The sequence below is a fragment of the Acanthochromis polyacanthus genome, chromosome 7 (genome assembly GCF_021347895.1).
Source record: "Acanthochromis polyacanthus isolate Apoly-LR-REF ecotype Palm Island chromosome 7, KAUST_Apoly_ChrSc, whole genome shotgun sequence".
Taxonomy (NCBI): Eukaryota; Metazoa; Chordata; class Actinopteri; family Pomacentridae; genus Acanthochromis; species Acanthochromis polyacanthus.
In genome coordinates this window covers 23,716,908-23,740,598 of record NC_067119.1, presented here as the reverse complement: position 1 = coordinate 23,740,598, position 23,691 = coordinate 23,716,908, and the positions used below count along the sequence as shown (strand labels likewise).

The following is a 23,691-nucleotide window of genomic DNA, read 5'->3' as shown; positions in this document are numbered from 1 at the left end:
ATTGGCAGGAGTCTCGCAGGGCAAAGACGTGATACACACAACCAACACTTACTCACACCAAAACAAACCACAGGGAGGGTCAGAGAGGGATGTGGGTAGATGTCTCAATGCCATCAGTGCTGCATTCCTGTATGTAGTCAGTGTTGGGTTTGCAACTCGCAAAAACAAATTTAAATCTCAATTCAAAAGCACTTTATTGTTTTTTTTTGTTAGTCTCTTTGAGCTGTGATTCAGTATCCCTTTAGACAGTTTGCTTAGCTTCAGAAAATAACAGAATAGTAAATACAGTAAACCTTTTCCAGGTAATAAATTACTTGTTTGTCCACATGTATTCTTTGTCTGACAGAAATGCTGACTATTGTGACAAAAGCAAAACAGGAACAATAATATAACTGTTTGGTATTTCAGAATAACTTACAGTAACTTTACACTGTGATTCATAATTAAATATAAAATGTAAAATCAGTGCTTAAAATGCTAATCTATTAACTTTCATGAAACAAATCAATTTTAATATTACTCAGAGCTCATTTAAATGCTTTATCACTACATTTTGAGTATTTGTCTAACCCAACACTGCTAACATGTTGCTCTGTGTAAAAATGTCCTTTTTATTAAATATAGATGATAGAAAAAGATTTGCAAGGTACATTGATTACAAAGAAAAGCCAAAAAAGGAATTATGTGGTGATGATCCACATTGTGCAAAAAAAAAAAAAAAACCAGAAAACAAACAAACAAAACTAAACCAGTTTGCATACAGCACAAGGCTAATGAAGGACCACTCTAGGAAATGCGAATACAAAACAGTAAAGACAAAGAGAAACCAGATTCAAAGGAAGCCGTGTTTCCTGTAATGATCCTATTTACGTTGCGAAACCTCATCATATAGTATTATCTCTGCAACAAATCAATTTCCTCACACTCAAAAGAGCCATAGTAGCGTGCACATGTGACTCATAGTGCAGAGACGGGCAGCCATGAAAATGCTCCACCGTGAAATGTCTTACAAGAGGCCAAGATCTGAGAGGGTGTCATGTTTTTAATAAACAACATACTGTAAGTCTTAAAAAACTGGGCTCTGTATATGTAGGGAGAAAACCCTCTCTCATCTCTGTTGAAATGTAGTGATTCAGTGACTCCGCAGTGCCTTCACGCAGCTTTGACTGTAAGACGAAAGTCTAATGCAATCATAGGAGGTCAAGGTTCATGAGTGTTGTAGAGTGATATGGTTTGGAAAAGGAACATATTTGCCAAATCACAGTGTGAAGTAAAGTGGAGCCCATTAATGCTGAACTGGACTCTGTTTAGGGGAACTCCTACAGAGCAAGAGGCTGTTTATCGGGAACCTTGGAATCGAAAGTATTTAGCTCTGTATGTGGTCTCCCCAAAGGCTGTACCACTGATTACACATTCTCATTCCATATCCAGTCATTCTAGGCAACTATTGGTAAAAAATATTCAGGTTTTCATAAAGAAATAAACAATAAATCAACAAATTTCACTGATGAAGAGAACCTGATCTGTGGAATCTTACAGATTCTTCCAAGAGGTGCCAAAGGAGGGAACTATTCTTCAGTGTGTAGGACATTAATTGAAAGGTTCAGAGGAAGAAGAAGTTGGAGAAAAAGAAGTTCTGACTCGTGGTCCCTGGTGGGAGGAAGGTGAGGCCCTCTGAGCTTGTTGTCCAGGGCTCAGTTTGGGAGAAGAATTGTAAATCGAAGACTTACGGCCACCGTGTACTCTAATTCTTGATTGCTGACAAGAGTCTACCTTCTGAACCTCAGGATTTGTACATCTCTCTGGAGGTCTGGGTGTGGGTCTGGGAAAATGCAAAATGCTGCTGTCGCTTCCTGATTTTTGGACCAACTGAGACAGATTAGCAGATCCATCCTAAGGAGACAAATGAAAAAATAACAAGAATAGATGTGAAACCAGTTCACATAGGACTGAAAAATTCAAACACAAAAAATAACTTTGTGAGAAAAAGTCACAGCCAAACAGACATATTGTGATATAGATATAGATATAAATAGACAAAGGATTTACAGTCTATCAGTCTTCCTTTGGAAGGCTTCATTTTTCTACATTTCATCACTTCAGCTGCTTACTGTTTGTAAATCACCATTCTTGCAGCTGTCCAATACTAAAGTCACACCTCAAGCCTGCCAACCACTTACGGTATACTTGTTTCTTTAATCTCAGCCAAAGTGATTCACTACTGACTCTAGAAGTGTAAAACCACTTAGCTCTCACAGTCATGTTGTAAGACTGACATTTATAGGAGGTATAACAAATAACGGGTTTAAGGCCTTGTGATTTTGCCAGATTGAGCTTAGTTGAGTTTATTCATTTATTTAATTGAGACCATGATTATCATTTCTGAAAATATGCCAGTTAGTCAAAAGGCTCCTTTTCATCTGTAGCCCCTGAGCACATACAAAAGATGAAACATTCTCAAATACTATAAAAAATAAAAGTACAACGCAAGACGCCTCGACATTTTTCTTCATTCTGTACTTTCAATTATCCAGTAAAAGACAAAACACTTGTGTTTGGATGGTATTCACTGGGACAAAAGTGTTAAATTTAAACTGTGCAAACCTGAATGCTTGCTTCACTTTGTATTCATGTATATTCTCGTCAGCGGAAACAACAGTAAGAAGCTTGAGATTTAATTTCTTCCCTTTGTGATAACCACATTAGTACTCACCTTTCGAGCCCCAGCCAAAACTCTGCTTTGAGCTTGTGCTGTCAACAGCTGGGGCAACGTGGGGCCACTGGGCCTGCATCGCTCTAACCCCGATCTAGGCAAAAGATGCAATGTAGTGAAGACTACATCACGGCTACTTCGTCTGCTTATTAATGGCCTATTCCTCAGCTCCCACGGCCCTGCTGTCCTACAGTCCTCCCTATCATCCCCCTGGCCAGATCTGATTGATGAGTGGTCATTTCTTGTCCTGTGCATCCCCGCTGCAGACCTGGCTATGGCAAATGCTGCATCGCGTAACGCTATGTCTCGCTCATCTGTGTTTGGTTTTTGCTCATGTCTTTCCTCTTCCTCTGCACTCTTGCGTTCTTCATCTGTCTTCTGCTCCTCGGTGCCTTCTGGTGTCTCCAGACCTTGAAGCAGCTTGTGTTGAACCTGGCTCGAGTCCTGTCAGGAGGACAAACAATATCTATTTAGGTTTCCCTACTGTGGCACATATAGGTTTATTGTAGAGTTAAAGTAAACAGGGAAAACAAACTTGTCAGAGTAAGCATTATATATCAAACAATGTAATATGAACTGCAATCAGAAATGTACCCATTTATGAACTATAAACTATTTATATCTAAAATGAGAAACACTGCATTTTACAGAGTGTTCTACAGTAACGTTTGCATTCCTATAGCACTACAGTGATGCGCTTGTATGCTTTAGTAATCAGTAATCTAGTCAATTACAATTTAATTCCATAATTGCATTAAAGTCACTAAACCCAGTAATGAAGCTGTTACACTCCTGCTAGTCAGTTTTTGCTCTGTTCATTTACTGGACAGGCTGGTCGACAACGTGTTAGCTTTAGAGAAAGGAATGCACCTCTCAGTAGTAATAAAAGCACTTTTGGTAACAAGCAATTTGGCCTCTGGTAACTCCACAAGTTTTACAGTATAGATGTTGTGTTTTCTTAGTTGGCTTGTTAACGATAGCTGTAACTGGTAAGCCTCCATTTAGAGATCATGCTGGGTTTTGTTAACAGCTGAATCTCTGTGAACACCATAATCTGACTGTGAGGTGAGCTGTGTGCAGCCCGCCAGACAAAGCTAGCTGTTGATAGCCAGTAAATCTCTCCAAACATTTGGGACGATTGCTTGTTAAACTGCACTGTCTCGTTTTCCACATGCAAATTTAGAAGATGTGACATAAGGTTAGAGTAGCTTTCCTTGGGTTTGCAAAGGGATCATTCATGGAGTTTTGCAGAGTTACAAAACTAATATCATCAGTAGTGTAACCAGCTGCTTTTGCTGTTGAGAAAAATAATCGTATTACTTTTCAATTAGTAATATTTCTGAGAAATTAATCATATTTTCCAAGGAACCTGTCCAAAACAGGACTTAATGTATCCAATGATTAAAAGCAAGAAATTATATAAAATGTAATGAGATCAACTCCTTATTTAGTATTTTTGGTTGAAGCACATACACAGTAGATAGAATGCATGTATGAGTGTATACGTACATGCCTGCATGTGCATGCATGGAAGTAAGAGAATTGCCCTGGTAAGGTTGCCTTCATCAGTGCACAGTATAATTCTAATTGGCTTTATTAGGGGGCTTAAATCTAATACCAGCTCTGTGCGCTGCCTAAGGCTCAGTATGTGTGTGTGTGTGTGTGTGTGTGTGTGTGTGAGCATGTCTACCTCTGTTTGATGTTTACGACTCACCAGAGTCATTACAGAATATTCACCATGTAACAGACATGAGTAGACGGACTAAAACAGCTCTATCACAGCAAGGAAAAAAAAAAAAACTTCTTTCCCTCCTCTGAATCAGCCCGGTGGACAGCATTTAGAGGTTCAAGTCCAATGAAGCAGGCAGCACTGTAGCTCAGATGTAATGATACAGACTTAAGGCAAGAGAAAAGCAGCATGAAACTGTTCATTTGACCCCATTTAAAAAACTTGATACCAATTAGAGAGTTCTGGGTGTAAATAATTTAGGAGATCTCTCTCACTGAACACACACAAATAATTTTACGGGCATGCACACATGTATGCATGTGCACGTGCTTCGACACACATTAACCTATGATGCATGCGCACACTCGGGTGCACACACGCACACATACATATTCCACCATGCTCTGGAAACAGACTTCTTAATGAAGCCTTACCGAAGTGAAAGTAAGGCAGAAATACATACTGGCCCATTTCTGCCTTCAATTCACCCTCCTCTCCTCCCTCTTCCTCACCTTCTCCACATCATTTGTTTTATGCATGTTCATTGTCTTTCTCTTTGTCTCAATGAGTTAAATCACAACCCCTAATTTATGGCTACAGGCAAAGACACTTCTACAAACAAACGGGCTGATGAGAGGGGATGACTGAAAACATACGCGCTGAGCGGTGTGTGGTAAATCTTAAAATGTCTGTTACTGTCTTTTTATCTGTCGTTATTTACATAAGAAATGACGGCGTGTGTAAAAGAATGGACTGTGATGCAAATGAAAAAGGCTGTGCACTAGAGGCGGGGTGGGTGAAGTGAGGGGAGGTGGGGGAGTAAATCCAGTGACACTGAGTGGGGAGCACTCAGGTGTGGTGAGAGGATTATACAAAACCCTGAGTATGAATGACAGTAAACACCTGAATGACAGAGAGATGAGGAGGGGCGGGAGTTGAGCGTGTGTGTGTGTGAGAGACTGTGGGTGACAGTTTAGTGGCCCTCACTAAAAATTCTGAGAGGTGAGGGAATATATATTCACCCACTTAATGTTTTGAGGGCTGTGCTGTTTACTCAAGTGCAACTTGTTATATTTGTATCATTCATCAGTGATATGTTCGTTTACAGCATTCAAAATGAAACCAAGCTAAAAATGAAAGAGGATATGAGAAGCAAACAATGGATGGGTAATGAGGATGTCAACAAGGCAGGTAGTGAGAGTGGAGGAAGAAGATATCATTCAGGAGTGATCAAGAGTTGAGTTAGCAAGTGAGCTACAGATTAAGTAGTACGGTATGCAAGTAAGTCAATAAAAGGGCTACAGAGCAAAAAAGACAAGGTATGTTTATCTTACTTTCACTGTGTTTTCTTTCTCCGTTGGTACAGGATTGCTGACAAGGTCTCTGAAGTGAGCTTCAGTTTCCTGGTGAGAATAGTGTCTGTTCTTCTCTCTGCTCCCTGAAACACAAGCACATCTCTCAACACCTCCAATACACACTGTAATGTCCTTTTGTAAAATCGTCTCTTGTTCATTTTTCGATATGTCATAGATTTTCGGCTGACATGTCACTACCAACTATAATATAACTTGCTGGAACTGCATGCCAGTATTGCATTGTTAATACAGCCCTGCTGATTTTTGCCAACTTGCATGGTTAAGTTGGAAAAAAAAGCTACTTTTCTTTACAAGCCATTAGCAGAAATGCCAGCACTTCCTCCTCCTGTTGTGGAATGCTCAAATGTGTTTTTAACCTTTGGTTTAAGGTTAAATTCAGAAGAGAGCAATGCATGTCGATTGCTAGATCTTCTCTTAGTGAAATCCCTCACCTCTAGAGCTATATCGCTGTACAGCGCTGACTCTACATGAAGCGTGACCCCGTTTCCCCCACGGCGACCCCCTCCTTCCCTTCACAGCCTTGGAAGATAGAGGAGCACAGGGAAAGGCATGCCAAGGCAGTAGACACTTTTAAGCAAAGATTAAAGGTTTTTCTTTTTAATCAGTCATTTGGCAGCGATGTTAGCATTTCACCCTGGTGCGGCTAAGGATCAATTTTTAATGCTGCTGTGCACAGAGCAGACAGGGTGATTGGCAAGAGAGAAGCTATTTACAAAGGATCTATTTACAAATTTTCCATAGAAATATGCAGAGGGCACAATTGACATCTCTTACAGAATTTTAAACAAGCGCTCTTTCTTTTTTTTTTCACTTCGTCACAAGCACGACCTCTGTGAGCCCCTGATGATCACTGCTGTGTGTGTGTTCACTCACAAGGATCTCACATGTAAAAATTATAAAGGAATCTACACCTCTCCCCTGTGTTGCATTATATTTCATTTCTCCATGTTGTGCTGCCAGGGGCTGGGTAACTAGGTCAATCAACCCTGGTGTAAACACATCATAACAATCCACCAACAACATGCTAATGACAATGACTGTTTTTTAATTTATATCTCTCCCTCAGTTTTCATTTTCTATGCTACAAACATAACTTTATATATCCAGTAGAACTCCTTGATGGATTTCAACTTAATCTTGTGCATATCCAAGTAAAAATATGTGTAATTAGTAAGCTGCTCCCTTATGTATTAGATGTGCACTAATGCTCTGTGACCTCCTCGGCAACAGCTAAGAAGCCTAAGAAGTTATGACCGACTATTGCAAAGTTTTTGCTGATTTTGTTTTTAGCTGTTGCTGCACTTAAGTTCACTTTGAACTTACACCAAACCTCAGGGTGTGTTGAATGTTGGCAATACTTAAAAAGCACACAAGACAGAATGAACACAGTCCCACACAAAAGATGGCAAGCAAGTAAAATCTTCACATCTGCACCATTTCATATCTGCAAAACCTGACACTGCTGCCTTTCATGCATCAGTTTTAAAGCTCATCCATGAATCAATCCATGTATCCATCCATCCATTCATTATCCACCGTCTATCATCTGTTATCCAACCATCCATTCATTCATGCCGTCAGACAGCCTTCCAGCCGACCAACCCACACACCATTGATCCAATGATTGACCCTGCATTGGTGGATCAATACTGTCTTAAATGGGCATCGTTGTAAGTGCTTAGGCACAATGGCCAGACGTTATTGTGCAGTTAATTTCCAAGGTAGCAAGGCCGTGCAGGTTCTAACCCAAGTCAACTCTCCTTTATCCTCCACTTATATGAATCACACCAAAGAAAGAGAGGGGACACTGAAAAAGATATTGAAGCAGAAAGTATCCTATATACATGCAACAAAAGGGGCAGTGTTCCATGCAAAACTGCTTGTAATGACTCGAGACTATTGGATACTTCAGATGAAATGCCTGTGGGTACATCAGTTCACAGACACATAACTGCATGTTAGACAGGCAAGTAGGATGGTAAGACTAATGGCAAACATTCAAGCATTTATAGATAAAAGAAGTAATTGCTGCACATGAAGACAATGAAGTACAACTGAGGGTGAAGTTCTACTGGACCATGACATTTTCATCTGCACTTCCATCTCAGATCCATGCAGGGTTGCCCCGTGCCACAAGTGTATCCTTTAAGTGAAATAATTAGTCTAGATCACAGTCATAAAAGTATTACATAAACAATATTAACATGAATGAGCAGTGGTATTCAGCAGAATCATGTTCAGTATATCAGTGTGCAGGCCTTGTGGCTTGGTGTGCATACAGAAACCATGTTGGGTTAGAGTTGGGGCCGGGTCTTGGCATTAAATGAGTGGGACTCTGACAAGTCTCGGAGTTCTGTCACTGCAGTTCACAGGTCTCGTTAGCCAAGGTGTCGGCAGGGGTGGAAATGGCTGTGTGTGAGCGTATCTGTGTGCGTATATGTGTGTGAGCCGAACATTAGACAGCACTCCTACCTCCACCTCCTCACCTGACACCAGCAATAAAACTAAACAGGCCAAGGTGCTATGCTATGTGTGTGTGACTGTGTGTGTGGATGTGCGCACAGAAAAAGGGGGCATGTGTGCTGGAGGGTTGTTGTTGCTGTCACCAATTTGCCGGGGCCTCTAGACGGGGAGTAGGAGCAAGGTGACGGAGCTGTGGCTTGATAAACACAGAAGCCCTGCTTCGATTTCCCATCCAGTCCACTTTGGAAACACATGGCTCTTCCTAGCCGCTCTTGGCCAGATGGGGGTGAGTAGAGGAGTGGGGGACAAGGTAGACATAGTGATGGGCATGCAGTGAGGGAGAATAGCAGTCAGGAGGAAGGCTGAGAGGAGTGATGGAGGGCAGGTAAAGTATGTGGTGCTGATAGGTAGAGGGTAGAAAGAGGTGACAGGCCTGGTGGGATCAGGTGTGCAGAGAGAGGAAACGAAAGATTAAGCAAGGAGAGGAAAAAAGAGGGTGATATGAGCTTGAGAGAATCTCTAAACGACTTAGACTCTCCAAATGATTTTTTAACTGTCAAAACAACACAGACAAAGCTGCTCTTCACTGTGCTCCTCTTTCAATCTTTCATTGCCACCAGTCCCTCAATCCCTCCATCTCTTCCTCTTCTGAACACTTGCTGTGTTCCGCCTTTCAAGTGGCATCAGAAGTTTAAAGACCAACTCCAGCTGGAGGAGCAGAGGAGTGTCAGCGAGGGAGGTGGGGCACTGAACTCCCCTCTGCCCCCCTAGAGAGTTAAGGAGATCACATTTGAACCCCCCTCCCCAAACCCTACCCTGCTGCTCCTCTCCTCCATGCCTTAACACCAACATAAGAGGACAAGTGTGGGCTCTAAGCACCAGTGATCAAACACGAGCGGCTGCTGGGTACGCTAGGCTCAGGACTGTTGGCCTAATAGGATTGGAAGCCCCCAGGTGAGCCAAAGGACACCTCCAATCAGCGTGATTAGCCAAAGGCTGAGCTACATTTCTAGCTACGGCGCTGACTGATGTACAGTGCTAAAAGGATCACACTGGTTATGAAGAATTCAAGCAAGTAATGGAGCGTGGTGCCATGGTTGAGTGTGCATGTCAAAGTTTTGTGTGGAAATGATGGAGTTTAAAATTGCACACAGTTTTAACGTGTCAGAATGATGTTGAGATTTTGACTGTTTGCTAATCATTATTAAGTCCACAGAAGCGTATAATGTGTTGAGCTGTAGAATAATCTTGGCTTTGTGGTTATGTATAAAACAGTGTGTGCTGTATACATGTGTGCACACAGCCTTAAATCAACATGGCATACACAAGCACAGGCACGGACAAATGTGGGTTTCCATGAAGCTTCGCCATCAACACATTCACTCACACATACACGAATGGACAAATGCAAACATAACATAGCATGCCCAGATACACACGTACAGGCAGGCTTTTATAAACTCATCACATCCAAAAAACAATTACCAGAGACTGAGCTCATCACTGACTAAGCAAAAGTCATCCAGCGTGTAAAACACACAATATAATTAGCACACATCAAGCTGCTGGGTCCTACTGTGCATTAATGATGCTTCCCTCTGAAGTGAATTATGGTTTGATGAGTGAGAAAGTGAGTGAGGAGGGGCTTTGAGGAGGAACAAGACATCATTTGGAGAAAGGGAAGAGAAGCCAGCCTGGGGTTGAGGCAGAGGGGAGTAATACGAATCAAAACCATGAATTTGATTGGTTTACCTCTGAACCAACCTCACTGCCCCCAAACCAGTTAAAGAGAGATATGAACATTTAGGGATGGATGACAGGTTACTCACTTGTGGTGAGAGCCATCATGTGCCGTGTTCCACAGGCAACATCAATCACCTGAATAAAATAAAATGTTTTTAGAATTAAAGTAATGAAAAAATTCAATACTGGCATAGCAACATTTCCAAAGATTCCCTGCAAATGGATTTTGGTACTGTGTTGAATCACATGGAACAGAAGTCACTTAAAAAGTAAGACAGAATGTTAATATGGTAATTTTTATTATGTATTTTTATGCCTAAGACCTCTGAGTTACATTTACTTTCTTGATACATGATGTAATTCCTGAACAGAAATTAAAGGGACTGCAGATGAAAATTTGCCCTTTAGCTAACTCGGATACATTTATATTTATTTGAATGTTGATTAATGTGATTTTTTTTCAAATAAATCAGTTGAAATGTTGCTGTATTTAATTATAAATAACACAGTAAAAAATCATCCTCCATTTTAAACCAATAACATATTATTTCCAAACAAAAAGAGTGAGTTCATAGAGCAGAGAGGAGAGATTTCTTACAATGCTTTCTGCACTACACTCAGACTAAACATGACTGGTGCGTGTTCAGGGTGATACATGCTCTACATGCTTGGGAAGCCATACAGAGTCGGTTTTCAGACACATGTGATTCACTGTGGACTTGCCCTTTAAGTAGTTATGCATATCCAGCTAAAACGTATGTACTCAGAAAGTCCTGAGGCTTTCACCTGCTTTACACTTGAGGAGCCTGAAAATATAATTTGCGCAGCCGTTCTCACACACACCTTTCGGCCTGCCAGAGGAACAGACTGGGGGGTCCAGAGTCTTTTGAGACCTGTGTGATAACTGACCCGGGAAACACAAGGGATCTGACCCCAGAGAAGCAGCTCTCCACCTGCTGAAGATAGGAACCAAAGGGCAAAAGTTCAGACAGATACATCAGTAATACATAAAGTGTCACCTTGCCACATATTTTCTCAACTATGAAAAGTAAAATGACCTACAAGGATGTGTTGGTATTTTCTTTCTATGTTTCTCACTCTGATTGGTGTGCATGAACACAACTATGCACAAGCTCTGAGCAGGCACAGGTCATGTGGGAAAAGTATTGTGTGGATTGGTCTGAGCCCCTTTCTTTGGTTACCATTTGCAAAGCCAGAGCTTTACACCAGCAGAGGATTTTTTTTTCAGTACACACAGAACGAACAGCCCCTGGACCGTGAGGAGATATCCAGTGAATTTGACAGGATTAGAAAAGCTGATTTTAACTTGACAGTTCCTGATCATGGGCCCCTGACGTATTTACATGAGTTGAACTTGCTTGTTGTCTTTACTGGAATGGCACAGCCAAGTGCCAAAAAAGGCCCACAAGGAAAACAGACCCAAGTCTACCACAGATTAACCCACTCCTGGACCTTACAACTTCAGTTTCTTCCAAATTTAAAAAGAAACACTGACCTCAATCATAAACACTTAAATGGAGCGAGAATTACATTCTGTCAGTTCAGTTTAGTTTAGAAAAGGGAGCTGATATAGAGCAGTGTACTGAGACGGTAATCCTGCACACTCTGGGCACATACACACACTCTGTGTTCACAGACACACACAAACGCACGCTCACCTTTGCTCATTGTGCGACACGCAGAGGGAACACATTCTCAGTTGGCACTTCTCAAAAACATTGTATGTACTCACATACTGCAAACACTCAAGCATCCACTCACTCATGCTACCTCAGTCTGGCTTTTTAAACCCACCACTAATAAATTTATATTTACTGCCTGCATTGAGGACTTTTAAATTATGGCATACAATAAACCTGGCACACACATCTCAAAAGCTCTTTCAGGGGATGTTAAAGCAATATAGTAAGCAATTTTCCAAAGTGGATTACAAATTTCACATCCAGGTTTTATTGCACATTACGATAACTTAACCACATCTAAATGTTCCGCATAAATGGGAAATATGTGCTGCTTAATATGCTATTTTTCATTTTTTAAGAAGCGCTTTGCAAACCCTGCCAAGCGAGGGAGCATGCTGGTTTGTGTGGTGGGGGAGTCAATAATCTTTATGAGGTGGATTTTAATTACAAGGAGATAACTGAGTATCCTCCTCACGGCAAGCCTCCATCAATCTCTATTTTGCATCAAGCTGTACGCAGCCTTGGCAAGCGCGCACACACATGCACACGCATTCACACACACACACACACACACACGCAAACGCAGATACCCTTTCAGACATGATTGATCAATCAATCAGTAATGTATTATTTTCATCTCAGTGAAGCAAACCTTATGAAAGCATATGAGACAGGCGTTGCTAGATGGCATTTTACTCCACACACAAACACATGCATTACAATACAAACTCATACATGTACAGACACACAAATACACAGATGGACACACAAATGCGCACACACGCATACGGAGATGCTGGCAGAGTAATCCAGCTAAAAAAGGTTAAGGCTGATGTTTTCCCAAAGAACGACAGTCTGTGAAAGGTCAGATCAATCATGTGCTAAGCATGTCTCGTAAGCAATCCATAAAGAGCTTGTTTTAAATAATAACATTTTATAGATCACTTAAAGACATAACTGTACCACAGGCAGGTAGGGCCTCACTAGCCAAACAGTCTTCAATGTGCCAAGAATTCAAATGGGACAAACTTAATATGGTGAGACTGCAGTTCATTTAATGAACCAGTGGCATTTCGAGTGAAAACCGCGCACACAGGGCCAGTAGACGTCTCTGTTCAACAATAGGCAATTGTTTTTACTGGAATGCTGCATTATAGCAGTAGGTTGTAAATATACCCTGGTCTCGAAACAAGTACAGCGCCTTTTCTCTGTAAATGGGTGATGTTGCATTTGTAGTGTAACCACTTTAATTCCAACTGTCTGGCAGAAGGCAAGAGCTACTGAAGGGGAAGTGGTTGTCTGACACTTTGTAAAGGTGTAAATGTCTGAGGCCTTGTTCAGACTGTCAGCACAAATCCATTTTTCTTACATCTATATTGCATCCAGCTGGATTTGAGAAAATCTACAGAGCAAAAAACAACATGAGACGTGATTTTTGGAAAACAGATCCATACCATATTTGGAGGTGGTTTGAAATGAAATTTAAATTGCATATGCAGGGTTCCCACTCTTTCCCTGAAATTACTTTCCAGGACTTTTCCAGGACATTTTCAGCCGGTACAGACACTCGTTATCACATCATACACTAATACATTCCCGTCCCCCTCATTCTTTGGATGTGTTCTTTAGCACAGTTGTAACTTGCATTTACCCAGATTGTTTCTATATTTATTACTCAGACAATTGATGTGCAGTTTGTGGCTATAATTTATCTATGACAAATAATTAAGACAAATGTATCATAGAATAATGCTATTATATATAAATGTAGAATTTAGATTGTAAATAATTAGATATATAGCTATATGAACAAAAAAGATAAAAATATACATATATACAAAATATGTTTATAGATCAAAAGATTTAATTGTAAGGGCAATCAAATAATTAATATTTCTTTATCTCTCTCTCTCTACAGCTATAGGCTGTTATATACATACAACATGGAGATAGGCTAGAACAGAATAGACTTTATTGCCATTTACAAGAAACAGGTACACTGAACTGACTCATGAAGCATGACAAGAATTATTTAAAATACTTAGAAATACACACAATTGACATACACTCAACAAAAATATAAACACAACACTTTTGTTTTTGCTCCCATTTTTTATGAGATGAACTCAAAGATCTAAAACTTTTTCCACATACACAATATTACCATTTCTCTCAAATATTGTTCACAAATCTGTCTAAATCTGTGATAGTGAGCACTTCTCCTTTGCTGAGATAATCCATCCCACCTCACAGGTGTGCCATATCAAGTTGCTGATTAGACACCATGATTAGTGCACAGGTGTGCCTTAGACTGCCCACAATAAAAGGCCAGTATTTCAGGACTCGGTTATTAAATGTCAAAACAATCCATGTGACTCTAAAAACTCAACAGCTTTACAAACTCTAAGACTAAACTCTCCACAAGGATCCAAAATAAGTTGAACTTCTACATGAGAGCTTTAATTATTCTTCATCTACTTCCTGAAAAGCTTGGTCAATAAAAGAAAGACAAAAACTAATATTTTCAGCTGAACTTAAGACGGACCTTGGGATTTTTTCTGCTCACATGTTGTGTTGTTGTAAACTTACTCTTTCAAATAAATAGCTACCTAACCCCCTGGAAACCAGTGTTTGTCCAGTTTTTGTGTTGCTGCTTGGCGACCCTAGACAGCTTGTCGTAATGTTTTTTGAGCAACACACCACACTATGACGTTTTTACAGTGATGGTTCTACTGTGGAACCAGTTTGACATGTTTAGGTGTTCTAAGTGTAAAATCTCAGAGATTTCAGGTATCAGAAGGTGGTTTTCAACTTTCTTTGTTGACTTTCTTCTTCAACTTTAAATTTCCTTCACTAAGCCAGCCCTCTGGACTTCCAGTAAGCTGTGTTCCTATTGGCTGTCCAGATGGCTGCTTGGTGTTATCAGGAACACCTGAGCAGCTCAGTGTCTTAATGTTTTATGGTTGCAGTCAAACATTTCCTCTGCTTCTCTTCACTGAACCTTGTTTGGCTCTGTTGCTTTAGTTTGTTCTTTAGGCATTAGCTTGCAGCTTCCAGCAGTAAAATCCTCTTTAATGTGTTTCTAGGTGTGTTTTAGGGCTTTGTACTGGATAGTTGTCTTGGCAAATGTGACTCTTTAGCAACAGTTAGCACATGGTGCTAATGTGTGCAGTGATTAGTGGATTTGGTGCAGCTGAGTTGTGTCTTTATCTTGGCTGTAGTGAGTCTTTAGAGGTTTTTGGTCAGACACATTCTGTATTCTTGTTTGTGAACCAACGTTGGTTGTCCAGAAGGTAAGAGTTCCTGTCCTGATTCTCTGTTTAAAGAGCTTCTCTGGTAGGCTGCAGGAGACTTTAGCGTTTGGGTTGTGCTAGTTTGGTTTTTGTACAATTTCATTTGGACGACTATCTTGAGGCCCCTCCATGTGGTTTAGTGAGGTTTTCTGTCACAGTTCTACAAAGCAACCTGCAGCAGAAGAGACTTTGAGTTTTTAGGAAGTTCTGGAGACCAGACTTTGGAGCAGCAGAAACACTTGTCAGCAGTTTGAGCAGGAGAAGGTGAGCTTCAGAGTAGAAATGAGAAGGAAACCTTCTTGACCCGTGTGATGAGGTCCAGTACCAAGAGTTTGAGCAGGTTGTGAAGAGTCTGTAGTTGTTTGGTCTGAAAGCACCAGAAGAGTTGACTCACTAAACGAGAAAACAGGAGATATTGTTGGTTCTTTGTTGTGCTGCAGTTTCCAGTTTCTTTAGACTGAATATCAAGTTTATATATTAAATGATTTACTGTGTGAGCCCAAGAAGACTTCAATAAACTCCCTCCATCCCCTGGACACAAAACATTTTATTACCATGTTAAATCTTTTTTTTAAAAATATGTCTGAGTTTTAATTACAGTTTTTTGTCTTTGCTTTTGTAGTTTTGTCATGTGTGAAATGTTCTAAAGTTGAATTGATAAACTGACTAACTCATGACTGTGACAACAGAAGTACTTTCATTGTAATTTAAGGGTTTGTTTCATTTTTAAGGTTGGGGTCAAAATCTTGACAGAAAAGAAGATTAAAGGAATAAATTACATTAAGAAACAATTAAATCAAGGAAACATTTAATACAGTAAAACTTTTAAAAGAATATTAAACAGACAAAATATTTAATTAGATAATTAAACAAAACATACAAAAAATAATTATGAAATTAAACAAATTTTAAGCAGAAATATTAAATATTAAAGATGAAATATTTTAGAGAATTAAACATTTAAAAATACAATTAAACAAGAAGACTATTAAACATTAAAAAATACAAAACATTTAATTAGGTTATTAAACCTTTAAAAAGACAAAACATTTAATTAAAAATTGTGTTTGATGAGAAAATTTAATCTTAAAAACAACAAAACTTTAAATAGGAATTAAACAGAAAATACAATGAAGCATTTAAAAAGAAAATTAAACATTAAAAGGTGTTAAAACATTTAAAAAGGAAAAACCTTAAAGATTCAATCTCAAAATTAAACACTGGGAAAGAAAAGGAAAATTTTCAAACAAGCTGATAAAACAATTGAAAAAACAACAATTAAACATTAAAAAGACAAACGTTTCAAAAATCAAATCAGACATTAGAAAAGAATAAAAGGGGAGAAAAGAGCAAAACTAAACATTTAAGAAGAATCAAACTAAAGACAAAACATTTGAAAAGACACCAGTTAAACTTTAGAAGATTAAATTAAACAGAAGAGACAATAAAACGATCAAAAAGAAAAAAAACAGATAAAGGTCTTCAAGTGTTTTTTAGTCTGAAATGAAAACATCAAGTTCTTTCTTCAAACATTTCCTCTTTCTATTTTCTTGGTTTGATTGTGGACAGATTTATTAAGAACTCATTTCAGAAAACTGCTTTCCAGATAAAGTTTACTCGTAGTCGAAGGTATTGATCAAACTAATGTTACCTTCTGATCTCCAAAAACTTTACTGTTCAGTGAAGACAATCAAAGTTTGTTCAGGATTTCTAAAGAACCCACAGGTGAAGGTCTGAGAAGAACTCAGATGGATGATCTAAATGTGAAATTAAGACTCATGATCACAAGTTTTAAGGCTTCTGTTCACCAGAAAGTTCAAACTAACAGAGACGTACTGAGAAACTTTTAAAATTTCAGCCCTCAGACTGTGTGAAGGTTCAAACTAACAGTGAATTACTCAGAAACTAAGAAGATATCAGTCCTCGGACTGTCTGAAAGTTAAATCTAACAGAGATCTACTGTGGGACTTAGAAATTTTCAGCCCTCAAACTGTGTGAAAGCTCAGGTCCTGAGGACTCGGGAGGTCTGAGGCTTTGGAAAGTCTTGGAACTGAGGGTTCAACCCTCCAGCACAAAGGCTGAATTCCAACCCCCTGAGAAAAACGATCGAGTCGAAACCCAAATTAAAAAAAGAAACTTGAAAACGACAAAAAATAGATGATAAATGCGCAAAAAAAAAGAAGAATTAGTATCTAAGTGAGTAGCTCAGGGGGTAAGAAGAGAGACTACGAAGTGAAAGGTAGCAGGTTCAAGACCCACCACCAGCATTTTCCTTTCTTTGTCTAAGTTTTGCAAAAAAAATTAAGAAGGGTCTGGTCTTGAACCAGCGACCTGCAGCTCCATAGGCAAACCCTTAACTCACTAAGCTACAGATCAGATAAAAAAAGACATGATTTCGTCATCCCTTTGACATCGTAGTTTCCAAGTGACAACATGGGTGGAGTCAGGGTGGAATCAGGGTGGAAAATAGGTGGGGAGGTGGGTGGCAGCCTCCCCCCACTGCCCCCCTCTACTCACCCACCGCCCATCACACCTTCCCCCGCCCGATGAATTTTTCAAGAATCCGAGTCTCGACGGGTTTCTCGAGTTTCTACCAGGTCAGAGGCAGAACAAGTTGTCATGAAGAGGTGTTGAAATCAGCGAGGATGGAGTGACTTTTTACAGCGACTAGAAGGAAGACGACGAGAAGAGCAGGGGCCTCATTTATAAAGCTTGCGTACGCACAAAACGGGGCTAGAAAGTGGCGTACGCCACTTTCTACGCAAAGGTTGTGATTTATAAAAACAAACTTGGCGTGAGAATGTGCGCACCGGTGCGCCAACCTTGATTCTTGATGCTTGTGTACGCACAAAACAGGGCTAGAAAGTGGCTTAAATCACAACCTTTGCGTAGAAAGTGGCGTACGCTGTGTACGTTGTGATTTCTAAAAACAAACTTGGCGTGAGAATGTGCGCACCGGTGCGCCAACTTTGATGCTTGCTTAAGCACATTTTGGAGACAGAGGGAACGGCAGTGCCGGAGGGTGAAGTGGTGAATTGAAACCAGACTGATCTCAAACCTTTATTGTTATCACATATTAGACTTGTAGAGCCTGATAATCATAAACCCTCATTGTTGTAGATGTTCATATAGTGCGCCATTCGGCCTACGACTGTATTTGCAGAACTATGTTCATATATCAAACTTCCATCTTCAAATGATATCGAGCGGTGAGTGGCACTGATTGATTACTAATTTGGAAAAGGCATGTGACAATCAGTCCAATCGCTGATCAAGCGGATAAATAGCGGGTGACAGCCGTGCGTAATGTGGCACAATGGATGCGCTGGCTTTGCTGGAAGATCACGTTAAGAATGGAGAGAGATTTTAGGGATCACGGGGATTTCCTGGCCCATGATGACTGGCTAATAAGCCGATTCAGATTCCCTAGAGCAGTACTCTTGGATCTATGTGCTGAACTGGGCCGTCTTAGTCCGACCCACCCGCCGAAACCACGCCATCCCAGTACAGACACAGGAGCTGACGACTCAGGAGTTTCTGGTGACACCGGCTCCTTCCAGCAGGAAGTGGCCGACAGGTATGTGTTTTATATGAAGAATATATGAGGTTACATTTGTTGTCTAAATCCCGTTTGGGTCTGATATACAGTTAAATGATGTCTTTTAGGTCTCAGATATCACAACCATCCCTCAGCGCAATAATGCCAGCTGTTTTGGATGACATTATAAACATGACCAGTCAGTACATCAGGTTTCCTTACACTGTGGGTGAACAGGCCAACATTAAACGGCAATTTAAAGCAATGTCTGGTTTCCCAAATGTAATCGGCATAACTGACTGCACTCATGTTGCTGTAAGGGCTCCGAGTAAAAATGAATTTGTCTATGTGAACCGAAAAAATGTACATTCAATCAGTGTACAAATTATTTGTACATTGGACATGATAACAAATTTAGTGGCAGGGTGGCCTGGGTCAACACATGATTCATTCATCCTGACGCACAGCAGTGTAGGCGAAAAGACTGCAGGCCGGTGCTGCGTAAAATGCCGTGGATCAGCAGCTTATTTATATACAGATACATTCATGAGTTACTTTGCATTGACCATTCATGGTAAAATGTTGGTGTGTTGTGGGCGGGATGTGAGGTGGATCCACTTGCGCAATCTTCCAGCTGGTGTGTGATTATAAAGGGGAAATAGCGTGCAGCTGTGCTTACCCACAGTTTTATAAATCAGGGACAAAGGGCATATGCCCATTTCAGATTTTCGGCATACGCAAACTTTTAGTATGGATCCTACGCAATGTTTTATAAATGAGGCCCCAGATCTTTAACTTCCATCCCTCAAATCCATGGGGTCGGCTCCAGAGAAATGAAGGGAGGTCAACTTTTATCAACCTCCATCCCGATGTTAAACTTGATATCTTTACTTTGACATTTTTAGCACCACAAACCTTTAGTATCACACTTTATTATCATTTATTAGGACTTTAATGGAATCTACCAGCAGATTTAGTTTTTGTTGAGAAACTTTATTCTTGTCATCGAGGGACTGCAGGATTTAACACTGTTCCTTCTATTTGACCTCATGTTTATTAGTTTTAGTGGAGAAAGTTATTTTAATTTTTGATTAGTCTCTTAAAAAACAAATAATAAATTGGATTAGTCAAGAGGTTTAAATTTCTTACTTTGTCATATTTTAAATATGACAAAAAATATAAAAATAAAGCATCTTGAGACAGTTTGACCTGTAATTTTATATAAATAAAATTAAATTAAAATTGTATGTATCTTGTAATGTTAGAGGAATTCAGAACAAAACAACATTTTCTTTGTCCATTAATCTGTTGATTGTTTTCTCCAGTACTTAATTTCTTGTTTTGGTTTATTGAATGTCAAACTCAAAATATATTCAGTTTACTGTCATAAAAACCTAAAACATTTACATTCATGATGCAGGAATCAGGCAGTTTTTCACTCATTATCTTAGTTTTGTCAGAAAGATAGTTAACCACGCCTGACGTACGTCAGCGGGGCTACTGCATTCTCTGCATATCTCTGCAAGTGCTGAAGTCAGGATAATCAAACTTGGCACTGAAGATCAGTCTAAGGTCCCCTGCTCAGTTGTGGAGTTAGAGGTCAGCAGATCAAGTAGGAAGAGATATACGTAGGATGATCAAAATTGATACAGAGTATCATGCATGGGCGTGGTTCTGCCCTCTACTGGGGGCTCGTCTAGTTGATAACGTGTGAAATGTTGCAGCTTGTGAGCCGTAGAAGGTTTTAATTTTTGGGGCCGAGTGTCAGAAAACATTTAGAAACCAACATCAACAAAACACTCAGCAAAGATTTGAACATCATTAAAGGGAAATCCAACTTTTTCATGACAATGTCTAATTAAAGGACATTTATTTCCAATGTAAATGTGTGATATTCATCCTCTGGAGCTTCTCTTCACATCGTCTTCTACCTGGACTGGTTTGGTCGGGAGCATGTGCAACAAACATCTGAAAAACTGCACTTTATCATCATGAATGACACTGAAGTTTAATCTCTACATAAATGAGACTGAGTGGATGTGCTGCTCTGTCATTAACTCCTAATTTTAGGGAAAGTTCAAACAAAAGAGGACAGTTCAGATAAGATTTGAGAATGAGCTTATTTTGAACAAAACATTTCAGACTTTCTAAGCTTCAGCACCTCTAGCAAGATATTTGAAGAACAAGCAACTCGAGAGATCCAGAAGTTGGAGAGTTAGCTTTAGCTGAGCTAACCTAGCAAACATTTCAGACTTTTCTCTGTGAATTCTGAGAAATAATTTCCTATTTAATGACAGAGCTACACATCTGAACTCAGTCTCATTAAAACAGACTCTAATTCAGTGTCATCCATCCATATTAAAGTGCAGTTACCCAAAATGTTTGTTGCATGAGCTCCAACAAAACCTGTCCAGGTAGAAGGCCACTTTGACAAACAGGAAGTGGAAGATTCCAAGCAGATTTATAGAAGGGAGAACCGGACGGTACTAAGTGTGGTCATATGATGTTTTTAGAGCGACATGCTATACGATGATGTTTTCAGAGTGACATGCTAAACTGTGGCGTTTTTAGAGCGACATGCTATACTATGATGTTTTTGAAGCGACATGGTCAGGAGGGCCGGTTCTGTGCTGGACTGTTCCTAGTTGTTAGAGCAACATGCTATAATATGACGTTTTCAGAGCGACATGCTATAATATGAAGTTTTAAGAGCGACATGCAAAATGATGTTTTTAGAGCGACATGCTATAATATGTTTTTAGAGCGACATGCTGTACTATGACGTTTTTAGAGAGATATGCTATACTATGATGTTTTTAGAACTACATGCTAAACTGTGACGTTTTAAGAGCGACATGCTATACTATGACATTTTTACAGCGACATGCTATACTATGACGTTTTTACAGCGACATGCTATACTATGACGTTTTTGAAGCGACATGGTCAGGAGGGCCGGTTCTGTGCTGGACTGTTCCTAGTTGTTAGAGCAACATGCTATAATATGACGTTTTCAGAGCGACATGCTATAATATGAAGTTTTAAGAGCGACATGCTAAATGATGTTTTTAGAGCGACATGCTATAATATGTTTTTAGAGCGACATGCTGTACTATGACGTTTTAGAGAGATATGCTATACTATGATGTTTTTAGAACTACATGCTAAACTGTGACGTTTTAAGAGCGACATGCTATACTATGACATTTTTACAGCGACATGCTATACTATGACGTTTTTACAGCGACATGCTATACTATGACGTTTTTAGAGAGACATGTTATACTATGATGTTTTTAGAGTGACATGCATATCTTTACTTATATCAACATATCAACATCTGCCGTTTTTAGAGCGACATGCTATAATATTACATTTTTAGAGCAACATGCTAAACTATGACGTTTTTAGAGTGACATGTTATACTATGATGTTTTTAGAGCGACATGCTACACTGTGACGTTTTTGAAGCTACATGTTAAACTGTGACCTTTTTAGAGAGACATGCTATAATATGACGTTTTAAGAGCTACATGCTATACTATGACATTTTTAGAACGACATGCTATACTATGACGTTTTTGAAGCTAGGTGTTAAACTGTGACGTTTTTTGAGGGACATGCTATAATATGACATTTAAAGAGCAAGATGCTAAACTATGACATTTTTAATGAGATGAACTCAAAGATCTAAAACATTTTCCACATACCCAATATCACCATTTCTCTCAAATTTTGTTCACAAATCTGTCTAAATCTGTGATAGTGAGCACTTCTCCTTTGCTGAGATAATCCATCCCACCTCACAGGTGTGCCATATCAAGATGCTGATTAGACACCATGATTAGTGCACAAGGTCCACTCCTCTTCAATGGCTGTGCAAAGTTGCTGGATATTGGCGGGAAGTGGTACACGCTGTCGTATACGCCGATCCAGAGCATCCCAAACATGCTCAATGGGTGACATGTCCGGTGAGTATGCTGGCCATGCAAGAACTGGGACGTTTTCAGCTTTCAAGAATTGTGTACAGATCCTTGCAACATGGGGCCGTGCATTATCCTGCTGCAACATGAGGTGATGTTCTTGGATGTATGGCACAACAATGGGCCTCAGGATCTCGTCACGGTATCTCTGTGCATTCAAAATGCATCAATAAAATGCACCTGTGTTCTTCGTCCATAACAGATGCCTGCCCATACCATAACCCCACCACCACTATGGGCCACTCCATCCACAACATTGACATCAGAAAACCGCTTACCCACACAATGTCACACACGCCGTCTGCCATCTGCCCTGAACAGTGTAAACCGGGATTCATCCGTGAAGAGAACACCTCTCCAACGTGGCAGATGCCATCGAATGTGAATATTTTCCCACTCAAGTCGGTTACGACAATGAACTGGAGTCAGGTCGAGACCCCGATGAGGACGACGAGCATGCAGATGAGCTTCCCTGAGACAGTTTCTGACAGTTTGTGCAGAAATTCTTTGGTTATGCAAACCCATTGTTTCAGCAGCTGTCCGAGTGGCTGGTCTCAGACCATCTTGGAGGTGAACATGCTGGATGTGGAGGTCCTGGGCTGGTGTGGTTACACGTGGTCTGCAGTTGTGAGGCTGGTTGGATGTACTGCCAAATTCTCTGAAACGCCTTTGGAGACGGCTTATGGTAGAGAAATGAACATTCAATACACAAGCAACAGCTCTGGTTGATATTCCTGCTGTCAGCATGCCAATTTCACGCTCCCTCAAATCTTGCAACATCTGTGGCATTGTGCTGTGAGATAAAACTGCACATTTTAGAGTGGCTTTTTATTGTGGGCAGTCTAAGGCACACCTGTGCACTAATCATGGTGTCTAATCAGCATCTTGATATGGCACACCTGTGAGGTGGGATGGATTATCTCAGCAAAGGAGAAGTGCTCGCTATCACAGATTTAGACAGATTTGTGAACAATATTTGAGAGAAATGGTGATATTGTGTATGTGGAAAAAGTTTTAGACCTTTGAGTTCATCTCATAAAAAATGGGAGCAAAAACAAAAGTGTTGCGTTTATATTTTTGAATGTGTATATACACACACACACACACATACATATATATATATATATATATATATATATATACATTGTAT

At 39.9% G+C, this 23,691-nt stretch overlaps 1 protein-coding gene across 2 annotated transcripts in view; it reads right to left on the bottom strand.

Moving 5' to 3' along the window:
* Nucleotides 1–614: 614 nt before the first annotated feature.
* Nucleotides 615–23,691, bottom strand: part of LOC110950047 (uncharacterized) — a 264,163-nt gene continuing 241,086 nt past the window's right edge. The window contains exons 6-10 of one of the 2 annotated variants that reach the window (XM_051950415.1): nt 10,868–10,980; nt 10,111–10,159; nt 5,777–5,880; nt 2,714–3,157; nt 615–1,893 (exon numbers count right to left, since the gene is read on the bottom strand). In XM_051950415.1, the coding sequence (XP_051806375.1) occupies nt 1,591–1,893; nt 2,714–3,157; nt 5,777–5,880; nt 10,111–10,159; nt 10,868–10,980 (1,013 nt within the window). In that variant the 3' untranslated portion in view covers nt 615–1,590. Of the gene's footprint in view, nt 3,158–5,776; nt 5,881–10,110; nt 10,160–10,867; nt 10,981–23,691 lie in introns of both variants that reach the window. The other variant, XM_051950414.1, reaches the window with a different exon arrangement.